This window comes from Sinocyclocheilus anshuiensis, unplaced genomic scaffold, assembly GCF_001515605.1.
Source record: "Sinocyclocheilus anshuiensis isolate Anshui unplaced genomic scaffold, SAMN03320099.WGS_v1.1 scaffold745, whole genome shotgun sequence".
Taxonomy (NCBI): Eukaryota; Metazoa; Chordata; class Actinopteri; order Cypriniformes; family Cyprinidae; genus Sinocyclocheilus; species Sinocyclocheilus anshuiensis.
This window is the reverse complement of record NW_015540128.1, coordinates 318,644-328,916: the sequence shown is the minus strand read 5'-3', so window position 1 is coordinate 328,916 and position 10,273 is coordinate 318,644. Positions and strand designations below refer to the sequence as shown.

Here is a 10,273-nt window from a genome sequence, read left to right as displayed (position 1 = left end):
AAAAAACTAATAAAAATGACAAAAAACATTTTAACTAAAATTAAAACAGAAAATATAAAAATAAAATTTAAATAGTAACAACTATAACAGTATCTTGATGATACTAAAATAACACTAGTATGAACAGAACATAATTTGTTTAGTTTCATTTGAATTTAAAATAGCTAAAATTAAGAAAATTAATAAAAACTTGTAACATAAAGACAAAGTATATTTAGTTTTTATTAATTTCTATTTCAGTTTTAGTTATTTTAGCACATCAAGTTAAACTAAAATGAGAAATGTTGTTTTGGCAAGTAGCTGAAATATTTACGAATGAAAATCCCTTTATTCAGATCCAGAAACAATGAGAGTGAAAATGAGTTACAAACTTTATTATTTTCCATTGACTTTGCCAACATGTTTAAAACCCTTCTTCTTCTTGTTCTTCTTAATCTTCTTAGTAAAGCCAGCAGACTGAACCTAAAAAACAACAGGGAAGTTACACATTAAAGACATTTCTCACCACATTCAGTTAATATATATATATATAGGCAAGGCAAGTTTCATTTATTATCCTTTTTAAAATATATATATATATATATATATATATATATATATATTTAGTTTTTATTAATTTCTATTTCAGTTTTAGTTATTTTAGCACATCAAGTTAAACTAAAATGAGAAATGTTGTTTTGGCAAGTAGCTGAAATAAGTTTTTTTATTTTAAGTAATGAATTTTTATTAATGTTTTTGTTAACTATAATAACACTGATATGCAGCACTGTGAATTCACTGCATGCAGTTAATTTAAGCAAGGCTAGTTTATTTATAGCACAAAGTGCTTTACATAAAAAGAAATAAAAGTTTTTTTATTATTAAAATTATAAAAAAATAGATTTAAAATGAATTAAAATGAGCATATAGTGCAATCATTTGTGTATAGTGTAAAACTGCTGTGATACTAGTGTTATTTTAGTATAATTGAGATATGACTGTAGTTTTTGTTAATATTTTGATTAATAGTTTTTATATTTTAATTTTAATAAATTTTATTGATTTTTGTTCGTTTTTGTCATTATATTAGCCTTTTTTAAATGTATTGTAATATTTACTTTTTATTAATTTTTTTATTTTTAACTGTAATAATACCGATATGTGACACTATAAATCCAACACATGTAAATCAAATACAGATTCACATTTTTAGTGATTAAACTGTCATTACTGTTAACGTTTAGCTTCCATTATCACAGCAAACGTGATTCAGTCACACTCACCTTTTTGCGTTTCTGCATCTGGTTTTCTACTTCCATTTCAGACACATCTTCATCATCATCATCATCGGTCTGAAAATCATCTTCCTCAGCATCACTGACGTTCTGCTCATCGTCCGTCTTCTTCACGGTGAACACAGACGCTGCAGAGAGACACAGCTGACGTTAGCGATTAGTGCTGTCAAACGATTAACGCATCCAAAATAAAAGTTTATGTTTACATAATACATGTGTGTGTACTTTATGTATATATAAATACACACACATACAATATATATTTTGAAAATATTTACATGTATATATTTATATAAATTATTTTATATATACATTTAATATATAAACATATAAATTTTTTCTTAATTATATAAATGCATGTGCGTGTATTTATATATAACAGGGCTGCCCTCAATTTAAGATTTTTCTGGTCGACTAGTAGTCGTTCATTTTAAGCATTAGTCGACTAATCGACACTCTCTGCTCCACTCTAACATCTTGCTTAGACAACTTAGGTTGTCTTTCAGGGTGTCTTGGAGGGGGAAACCCTCTCTAAATCCAGCACTTTTAGAAAACTACAGACCAGTATCCCTTCTTACATTCATTGCAAAGACACTTGAGCGAGTTTTGTTCAACCAACTCTCTATGTTTCTTGCACAGAACAACCTCCTGGACAGCAACCAATCTGGCTTCAAAAGCGGCCACTCAACTGTGACTGCCCTGCTCTCGGTTACTGAAGCCCTGAGACTGGCAAGAGCAGCTTCCAAATCCTCAGTACTCATCTTGCTGGATCTTTCTGCTGCTTTTGACACAGTTAACCACCAGATTCTCCTGTCCACCCTCATGAAGATGGGCATCTCAGAAACCACACTCCAGTGGATCAAGTCTTACCTCTCAGATAGGTCCTTCAGGGTGTCTTGGAGGGGTGAGGTTGCTAAGTCACAACTTCTTGCTACTGGGGTTCCTCAAGGCTCAGTGCTTAGACCGCTTCTCTTCTTTATCTACATGTTATCATTAGGATCTGTCATTCAGAAGCATGGCTTTTCTTATCTCTGCTATGCTGATGCCATCACTGCTATGACATTTAAATCATTATAATGAGACTTTAATGGCCTACATAGCCTAATAAGCGCTCAAGCACATGCATAAAGCTTGCCACAGCGCACCGACAGAAGTAATGATTATTAATGTGTCAGTGAAAAACAGTAAGGAGACTGTATTAACATTTTAATAATTTGATAAACTAGTGGTTTCTTAGTTTTCGGTTTAAGAGATGAACTCGGCGACACTGACTCGTCATCTCCGCAGTAGTGGACGCACCTGTATGCATGTTTCATACGGATTACATAATCTAAGAATATTAGTTATCCATTTGAAAGTAGACATTTCACTCTCTATAGATATATTTTTAATGTCTGTAAAGCAAACATACACAGAGTTTCGCGCTCGAGTTCACAGAGACCGAGACGGCAGAAAGCAAGCGCATCCTGTTTGCGTTCATTATTTTACAAAAGCGCAATGTTTTGTTGTTATTGTGAGTGCACACGAATAAACGTAGAGTCTTTACAGATTTTAAAGATGTATTACTCTTATCTGTATGACCAAAAATGAGGGAGTATTTTAAGAGCAAGCCTCCATCTGTCCTGCTATAGCGCACATTTCTCTAGGTTAACATTAGACTGAGCAGCCATGTAAAGTTGCTAATACTTACATATTTCAGATGATAAGCCATATTTGAGGTGGATGAATGATAGGCGAGCGTTTGGATGTACTGTATTACCATAGACTAGCTGTTAACGATCTGTTAGTCACGGACTGCGTGACTTCGCCCATGGATTTTTTTACATTTTTGTTTTCTGCAACTAAGCGACTAATACAATTTTGGTCGACCGAGCCTCTTCTGGCCGACTAACGATTAGTCGACTATTAGGGGGCAGCCCTAATATACACTAGTCAACATTTGAAGTGGATCAAAACCTTTCATCAAAGTTGTCCTAAAACCTAAAACCAAAATGCGTTCTTGTCTTAGGACAACTTTGATCCACTTCAAATGTTGACTACTGTACACATAATAAATATACACAGTACACACATATATGTGTCCCTGGAGCACAAAAGCAGTCTTAAGTCGCTGGGGTATATTTGTAGCAATAGCCAACAATACATTGTATGGGTCAAAATTATCAATTTTTCTTTTATGCCAAAAATCATTAGGATATTAAGTAAAGATCATGTTCCATGAAGATATTTTGTAAGTGTCCTACTGTAAATATATCAAAACTTAATTTTTGATTAGTAATATGCATTGCTAAGAACTTCATTTGGACAACTTTAAAGATGATTTTCTCAATATTTAGATTTTTTTGCACCCTCAGATTCCAGATTTTCAAATATTGTCCTATCCTAACAAACCATACATCAAAGATTATTTATTCAGCTTTCAGATGATGCATAAATCTCAATTTCGAAAAATGGACCCTTATGACTGGTTTTGTGCTCCAGGGTCACATATATTATGTAAACAAAAACTTTTATTTTGGATGTGATTAATCGCGATTATTCATTATTAACGAAGAGCGGCACTGACGCGGGTAAAGATCGGACATGCTGTCCGAGGAGTCGCTGTCCTCGCCGTCGCTCGAGTTCGGGGTCCAGACGCCACTGTCCTGCTTCCTGCTGGCTCGTCGCTCACTTCCTGCGGCCCGACCCTCACTTCCTGCAGCCTCTTTAGGTCTCTTCTTCTTCTTGAGCTGCACAGGAACGAACTCCACACCCTGACGGACACACTCCTCGTCTGGACCACAACAACACAAGCGCTCAGTAACGTCATGCAGAGCTGTGATGGGTCAAAGAAATGCGGCTGTGTGACTTACACTGCTCCAGAGCCCTCCTGTAGCGTCTGCCGCTGACGTGACACAGAACATGCTGCGGCACACGGTTGATGTGACGTAACGTGAGCTTGCAGAAGAGATGATCTCTGAGGAAAAACACAATGCAAATATATGAATATGAATTCAACATGAAATCAAAACTAGGGCTGGGCCAAAAAAAAAAAGAAGATTTGTTGATTAATCGTTTTTAAAATGATGTAGTGTAGTATAGTGTACTGTAATATAGTGTACTGTAGTGTACTGTACTGTAATATAGTGTACTGTACTGTACTGTAATATAGTGTAGTGTACTGTAGCATAGTGTACTGTAGTGTAATATAGTGTAGTGTACTGTAATATAGTGTACTGTAGTGTAATATAGTGTACTGTAGTATAGTGTACTGTAGTGAACTGTAGTATAGTGTACTGTAGTGAACTGTAGTGTAGTATACTGTAGTGTAGTGTACTGTAGTGTAATAGTGTAGTGTACTGTAGTATAGTGTACTGTAGTGAACTGTAGTGTATTATAGTGTACTGTAGTGTAGTGTACTGTAGTGTAATGTACTGTAGTGTATTAGTGTACTGTAGTGTATTGTAGTGTAGTATAGATTACTGTAATATAGTGTACTGTAGTATAGTGTACTGTAGTGAACTGTAGTGTAGTGTAATGTACTGTAGTGTATTATAGTGTACTGTAGTGTATTGTAGTGTAGTATAGTGTACTGTAATATAGTGTACTGTAGTGTAATATAGTGTACTGTAGTATAGTGTACTGTAGTGAACTGTAGTATAGTGTACTGTAGTGTAGTGTACTGTAGTGTATTATAGTGTACTGTAGTGTATTGTAGTGTACTATAGTGTACTGTAATATAGTGTACTGTAGTGTAGTGTACTGTAGTGTATTGTAGTGTAGTATAGTGTACTGTAGTGTATTATAGTGTACTGTAGTGTATTGTAGTGTAGTATAGTGTACTGTAGTATAGTGTACTGTATTATAGTGTACTGTAGTGTATTGTAGTGTAGTATAGTGTACTGTAGTGTATTATAGTGTACTGTAGTGTAATATAGTGTACTGTACTGTAGTATAGTGTCCTGTAATATAGTGTCGTGTACTGTAGTGTAGTGTACTCACGGCTGTTTAGTGCTGCGGACTATGTGCGGCTCGTACTGAGTGTAGTCAAACTCGGCCTGAGCGCGCAGTTTCTTGTATTTGTTCCCCGCGGTGAAGCGCTGCAGCTCGGCGAGGCTGCGGGGAAACTCGTGCGCGTTCAGAGAGCATCGGATCTGACAGATTTCACACAAATAACATTCAAAAACAGGCTTTCACCACTTCAGCTCTTCACAGGGATCATAAGAACAGCTGACATGCGAGTTTACTCTCATAACTCTGACCTTCTTCGAGTCTGTGAGCTGAAAGCAAGGATGCGTCTGTAGAAATGATCTCAAATCTTCCGGGAAATCCTCCATAACAACAAAAAAATTAAATATTAACGAACTAAGTCTATATGAGGGGGAACCTGTTATTGTAATTATTACCACAACAACGCTTGGAAAAAAAAAACCCACACTAAACCTCAAACTAAGAGGATAAACGCTTCTGTTTTGGTGCGCATGCTGCGCAGCGTGACGTTATATAAACACGACGCTGCCGCAGGACCAAAGACTGTCCAGCGAAATGCCAGAAACAATCGTTTTTAAAGCAGCGAAGTCGTAAGAGATTTTAAAGTCGTCTCAGAATGGATATACTGGCTCTTATATAATCAGTATTTAGAATAATTAAATACTCGGAGCTGAGACAGCAGCGGGTTGATATTTCTGATGAGGCGCGCTATTGGACGCTCGAGATAGTCAGCTGATACTGAGCTGTTCGTGTAGCATATTCATATAAACAGTGTATATTATATGTGTTTTCTGCGTGTCGCTTTATAATAATCTGATATTAATTTATAAAGACTGTTTTAAAGATGTCTGGACCAAACGGAGATCCTGATGTTTCAGCTGATGATGAAATCGTCGAGGATGAAGATGAATTCAGTGAAGAAGGTATTAATGTCTTTAATTATCATTATAATTTCACTGCAGTCATCTCATTCTCAGTACTGTAACATGTCCGGATGTTTTACTTTAGAAGTAGTTTGTAATTCTATTATTCTCAATGATGATTTTTAATCGTTTCTGACTACTGCAATAGATTTGTTTGTTTTATTTTATATATATATACATACATTTTCCAATTATATATTTTATTACATTCTTATGAGTCACTCCTCAAATTAATACAATTATATTGTAATTAATAATAAAAATAAAATACAGTACAAATTTTAATTTAATAATTATATAAATAAAAATAAAATTCAGTGCATTTTTATTTAATAATTATATAAAATATATTTGTTCATATTTTTATTAATAACAATATTTTTAATGTTTATTAACCGTGTTATTTATATGTATTATTTATACATAATTATCATGATTAATATATTAATTATAGCTTCTATATAAAGATTTTATTACATTTTTATTGTATTATTAATTTACTAATATACTTTTTTATCAGTATTTATTGATAATTATATATTACTAATTATTAGTAATTATATACATGTTCCTTATATTATTATACAATTTTATATAGTTATTTCATCATTTGAATTTTTTATTATTCATTACAAATTATATACATGCCTGTAAAAAATTAAAATGTATTATAATGTGACAATAATAATAAATAATTCTAATATAACATACACATATGCAATGATATAGAAGTCAGAATGAATCTCTGCTGTTTGGTCAGAATACACAGCCATCGACTCCATGCTGGACCAGATCAACTCCTGTCTGGACCACATCGAGGAGAGAAACCAGGCTCTGAACGGAAAACTGCACGAGCTGCTGGAGTCCAACAGAGAGGCTCGGAGAGAGTTCAGAGAACAGCATCCTCCTGATGAAGAGCCAGAGTCCACTGAAGACTAGAGGAACCAATCTCGAATATGTGTGGAAATGTACTTATGTCTGTCTAAACTGTGCTGTATTAGATTAAAGCCTCGAATGGCTTATTACTTTCATACGAGTTATTATAGTGAGCTATAAATATAAAAGCTTTAGGGATGCAACACTACAGTTCAATTCGTACCTCGGTTTTCTGATAGCTTGTCACATCTGTGTTTCTTGCAACAAATTAACAACAAAACTCTGTGCACACTGGAAAAAGTGTGGATTATTATATGCCTGCTTAAAGGGATAGTTCACCCAAAAATGAAAATGAACTACGCCAGAGCGCGTACACACCTCACGCACCGGATGCCGTGCGCACGCTCAAAGACAGTTGGACATAGTGGTGTATTAGAGGTCAAATATGATATAAATACTGTTCGGTTTCTGGCACAAACCGATCGTTTCGTGTCTTAGGACATCAATGTGTCGTCACGAGCCGCAGGGTTTAATCTGGATTTGTCTGTGCATGTTTTTTTTACTCTCTTAGAGTTTGTTACCATTGCCATGCATTATACGACTGATAAGACTGCAACGGCTGGAGTTAAAAATCATCAAATGTGTTCTACTGAAGAAACAAAGTCACCTACATCTCAGATGCCCTGCGGGTAAGCAGATAAACATCACATTTTCATTTTTGGGTGAACTATCCCTTTAACATTTCTTTTGAGAGAGGTATTATTTTTTTCAGATTTGTACCCAAAATAGGATGGATTGGCTATTATTGAGCGCTATAAACACAGTGTGAAGTGTGTTTCATTCATACTGGACGCTAGAGGGCGCCCTCGCACAGAAAATCCACACATGCGTCACAGAAGTAATAGAACTGATGACGTTCCAGGAAATTCCTGATATGGATAAAGGCATCGCTATGACTGAATTAACAGAAGATATAACATTAAACGTTTTGAATGATGAAATGTAAGGACAATAAACACTCGCCTGCGACAATTTATCTGTGTATTTCTAAGCGACATAGCCTTTATTACAGTATAAAATATATTTTCTGCCTCATTCTGTGATGATATCGAGAACTCTGACATCCCTAAAAAGCATAAAAACATTTGTTACTTGAAATAAATTAAACTTTAAAATACAAAAATCATTACCCAGTTACCAAGGCACCATTTCTCATTTAAATTGTTTAACTTGATTTGATAAAATAACCAAAATATAAATAAAAATTAATAAAAAACTATGCAGACATATTAAACAAAACAGACAAAAAAACTACTAAAAATTAGAAAAACACAAAATTACTAAAAACTTTAACTCATAATGAAAAGAGAAAATATAAATAAACTAACTTAAAATCAAAATAGAAAATATTTAAAAATATATAAATATTAAAAATGAAAATATGAAAAGCTATCTCAACGATACTAAAATACCTCTGAAATGGGAAAACAATTTTAAATAAAATTATCAAGGAAGTTCATAAATAATCCAAAAGTCCTCGTAATCATCAAATATTTTAATAGAAATTAAAATTAGCCAAATGCAGCAAACAAACATTGGAAAAACATGAAGCTCAGCTGGTATAAAACTCTGGCTCTGTTCAGTCTGTCAGCTGCTGAATAAAAACCAGATATGAAACACACGGACTGTCGGGTTTATGATTTATGAGTTATTACATCTGCAACATGTGATATTCTTACCTCCACAAATCAGTCCTGAATCAGACAATGCCCATTAAAGATGAAGCCATAATAAACAGTTCGACATCTCCAGCTGAAGACCAGTTTAGACCAGTCTGAGGTGGTTTGCTGGTCTTAGCTGGTTTAAGCTGGTCTTGCTAACCTGACTACTGGGAACCAGTTTGATGGTTAGTTTTCTAAAAAAAAAAAAAAACAAGTGACACGATTGAGGGAAAGACGAACGCAAAGAGAACATGACCTGCTCACATTTCACCCCAAAACCAAAAAAATTAAAAATATATACATATATATATATATATATATATATGAGTGTGAGAGTAATGAAAAAACAAAGATCTGAGAAAAAAAAAAAAAAGTAAAAATGTGTTTAATTGTCATGCATGTAAATAATGTGACAATGTGAGAAAAAAATCTTTATGGACCTACAAAAATGGCAAAAATTGCAAAAAAAAAAAAATTTGCAAAAACACTAACAAAACCTACAATTGGCTTAATTTTATGAAAGTTAAAATGTACATTGATTTTGGGGTGAAATGCGGTCTGATGCTGTATGGAGTAAGAACAGTTTTGTTGAGAAGATTCAGCACAGACGTCTGCTGATGTTTCCAGTGTACTACAAAATAATAATCCAATTCAACTCAGAAACAACATTCAACACCTCCACACACCAATGCCCTTATAACCAGCACTCCTCTGATATACTGCCACAACTGCAGAAGAAATCAACACAACTCAACAAAGCAAACCTAAGAATCTCACAAAAACATGTCCAGGTCCAATTTCACTCATAAATACAAAGAAGAAAAAAGAAATAAAGTTTTACACCAAAGGAAGCATATTCAGGTCTCGTCTTTTTGAACTCTTTTTCATGCTAATTATGCATTTTAATCCCCAATTCTTATTATGAAAATTATATATATATAATTATATATTATCAAACAAATATATTTAGTATATAATACATTTTTTATATGTATTTTTTGTTATTATATGTATATATATAAAGCATTCAAAAGTTTTATCTTGTAGTTTATTAATTGTAACTATTGTCAAAGGTGATTCTTATTACTGGGATATTAGTTTATTGTAATATTACACTGTATAATTATTATTTAAATTTTTTTTTAAAGTAATGAGAATGAGGGGAAAATGTGCTCAATTGTCATGAAAATAATGTCACAATAGAAAACCCCTAAAAGTCCTAAGAATTGGCTTCATTTTCTTTATGCAAAATATAATTTCCTTCTTTCTTTCGTGCTTTGTGAGATTGTCCAGAATACAATCATCTGTTCAAACATCAGTGTTTCTCTGAAGGTAGAAAGGAACCGTCTGCTAAACAAGAACCGCTAACAGCTCGAGTCTAAAGATGAACATCCAGAGACTTCAGTGTTTGAGACAAGTGTGTGTGTGTGTGTGAGAGAGCGAGAGAGTGTGTGTGTGTGTGAGAGAGAGAGAGAGAGAGTGTGTGTGTGTGAGAGAGAGAGAGCGAGAG

The 10,273-nt window shown here is 33.9% G+C and overlaps 2 protein-coding genes across 4 annotated transcripts; one reads left to right on the top strand and one right to left on the bottom strand.

The window, feature by feature from the left end:
* Nucleotides 1-357: 357 nt before the first annotated feature.
* surf2 (surfeit 2) lies at nt 358-5,759 on the bottom strand. 2 transcript variants are annotated; one of them, XM_016484478.1, is made up of 7 exons: nt 5,516-5,759; nt 5,256-5,407; nt 4,127-4,230; nt 3,841-4,047; nt 1,343-1,402; nt 1,263-1,309; nt 358-462 (listed from the first exon to the last, which is right to left on the bottom strand). In XM_016484478.1, exons 1-7 carry the CDS (start codon nt 5,588-5,590, stop codon nt 376-378), a joined length of 732 nt encoding a protein of 243 aa, XP_016339964.1. In that variant the 5' UTR covers nt 5,591-5,759; the 3' UTR covers nt 358-375. The 2 variants fall into 2 exon arrangements, with proteins under 2 accessions (XP_016339964.1, XP_016339963.1); XM_016484477.1 differs by having other exon boundaries at nt 1,263-1,402.
* A 169-nt stretch (nt 5,760-5,928) lies between these two features.
* On the top strand, nt 5,929-7,390 carry bbln (bublin coiled coil protein). 2 transcript variants are annotated; one of them, XM_016484480.1, is made up of 3 exons: nt 5,929-5,989; nt 6,022-6,166; nt 6,927-7,390. In XM_016484480.1, exons 2-3 carry the CDS (start codon nt 6,088-6,090, stop codon nt 7,103-7,105), a joined length of 258 nt encoding a protein of 85 aa, XP_016339966.1. In that variant the 5' UTR covers nt 5,929-5,989; nt 6,022-6,087; the 3' UTR covers nt 7,106-7,390. The 2 variants fall into 2 exon arrangements, with proteins under 2 accessions (XP_016339966.1, XP_016339965.1); XM_016484479.1 differs by having other exon boundaries at nt 5,984-6,166.
* The last annotated feature ends 2,883 nt before the right edge of the window (nt 7,391-10,273 follow it).

Excerpts from the sequence above, each read along its gene's own strand:
- surf2 (XM_016484477.1), bottom strand. The coding sequence starts at position 5,590 with ATGGAGGATTTCCCGGAAGATTTGAGATCATTTCTACAGACGCATCCT. Across the intron at positions 5,408-5,515 it reads AGCTCACAGACTCGAAGAAG|ATCCGATGCTCTCTGAACGC; the intron begins GTCAGAGTTATG and ends GAAATCTGTCAG. Across the intron at positions 463-1,262 it reads AGATGCAGAAACGCAAAAAG|GTTCAGTCTGCTGGCTTTAC; the intron begins GTGAGTGTGACT and ends GTTGTTTTTTAG.
- bbln (XM_016484480.1), top strand. The coding sequence starts at position 6,088 with ATGTCTGGACCAAACGGAGATCCTGATGTTTCAGCTGATGATGAAATC. Across the intron at positions 6,167-6,926 it reads AGATGAATTCAGTGAAGAAG|AATACACAGCCATCGACTCC; the intron begins GTATTAATGTCT and ends CTGTTTGGTCAG.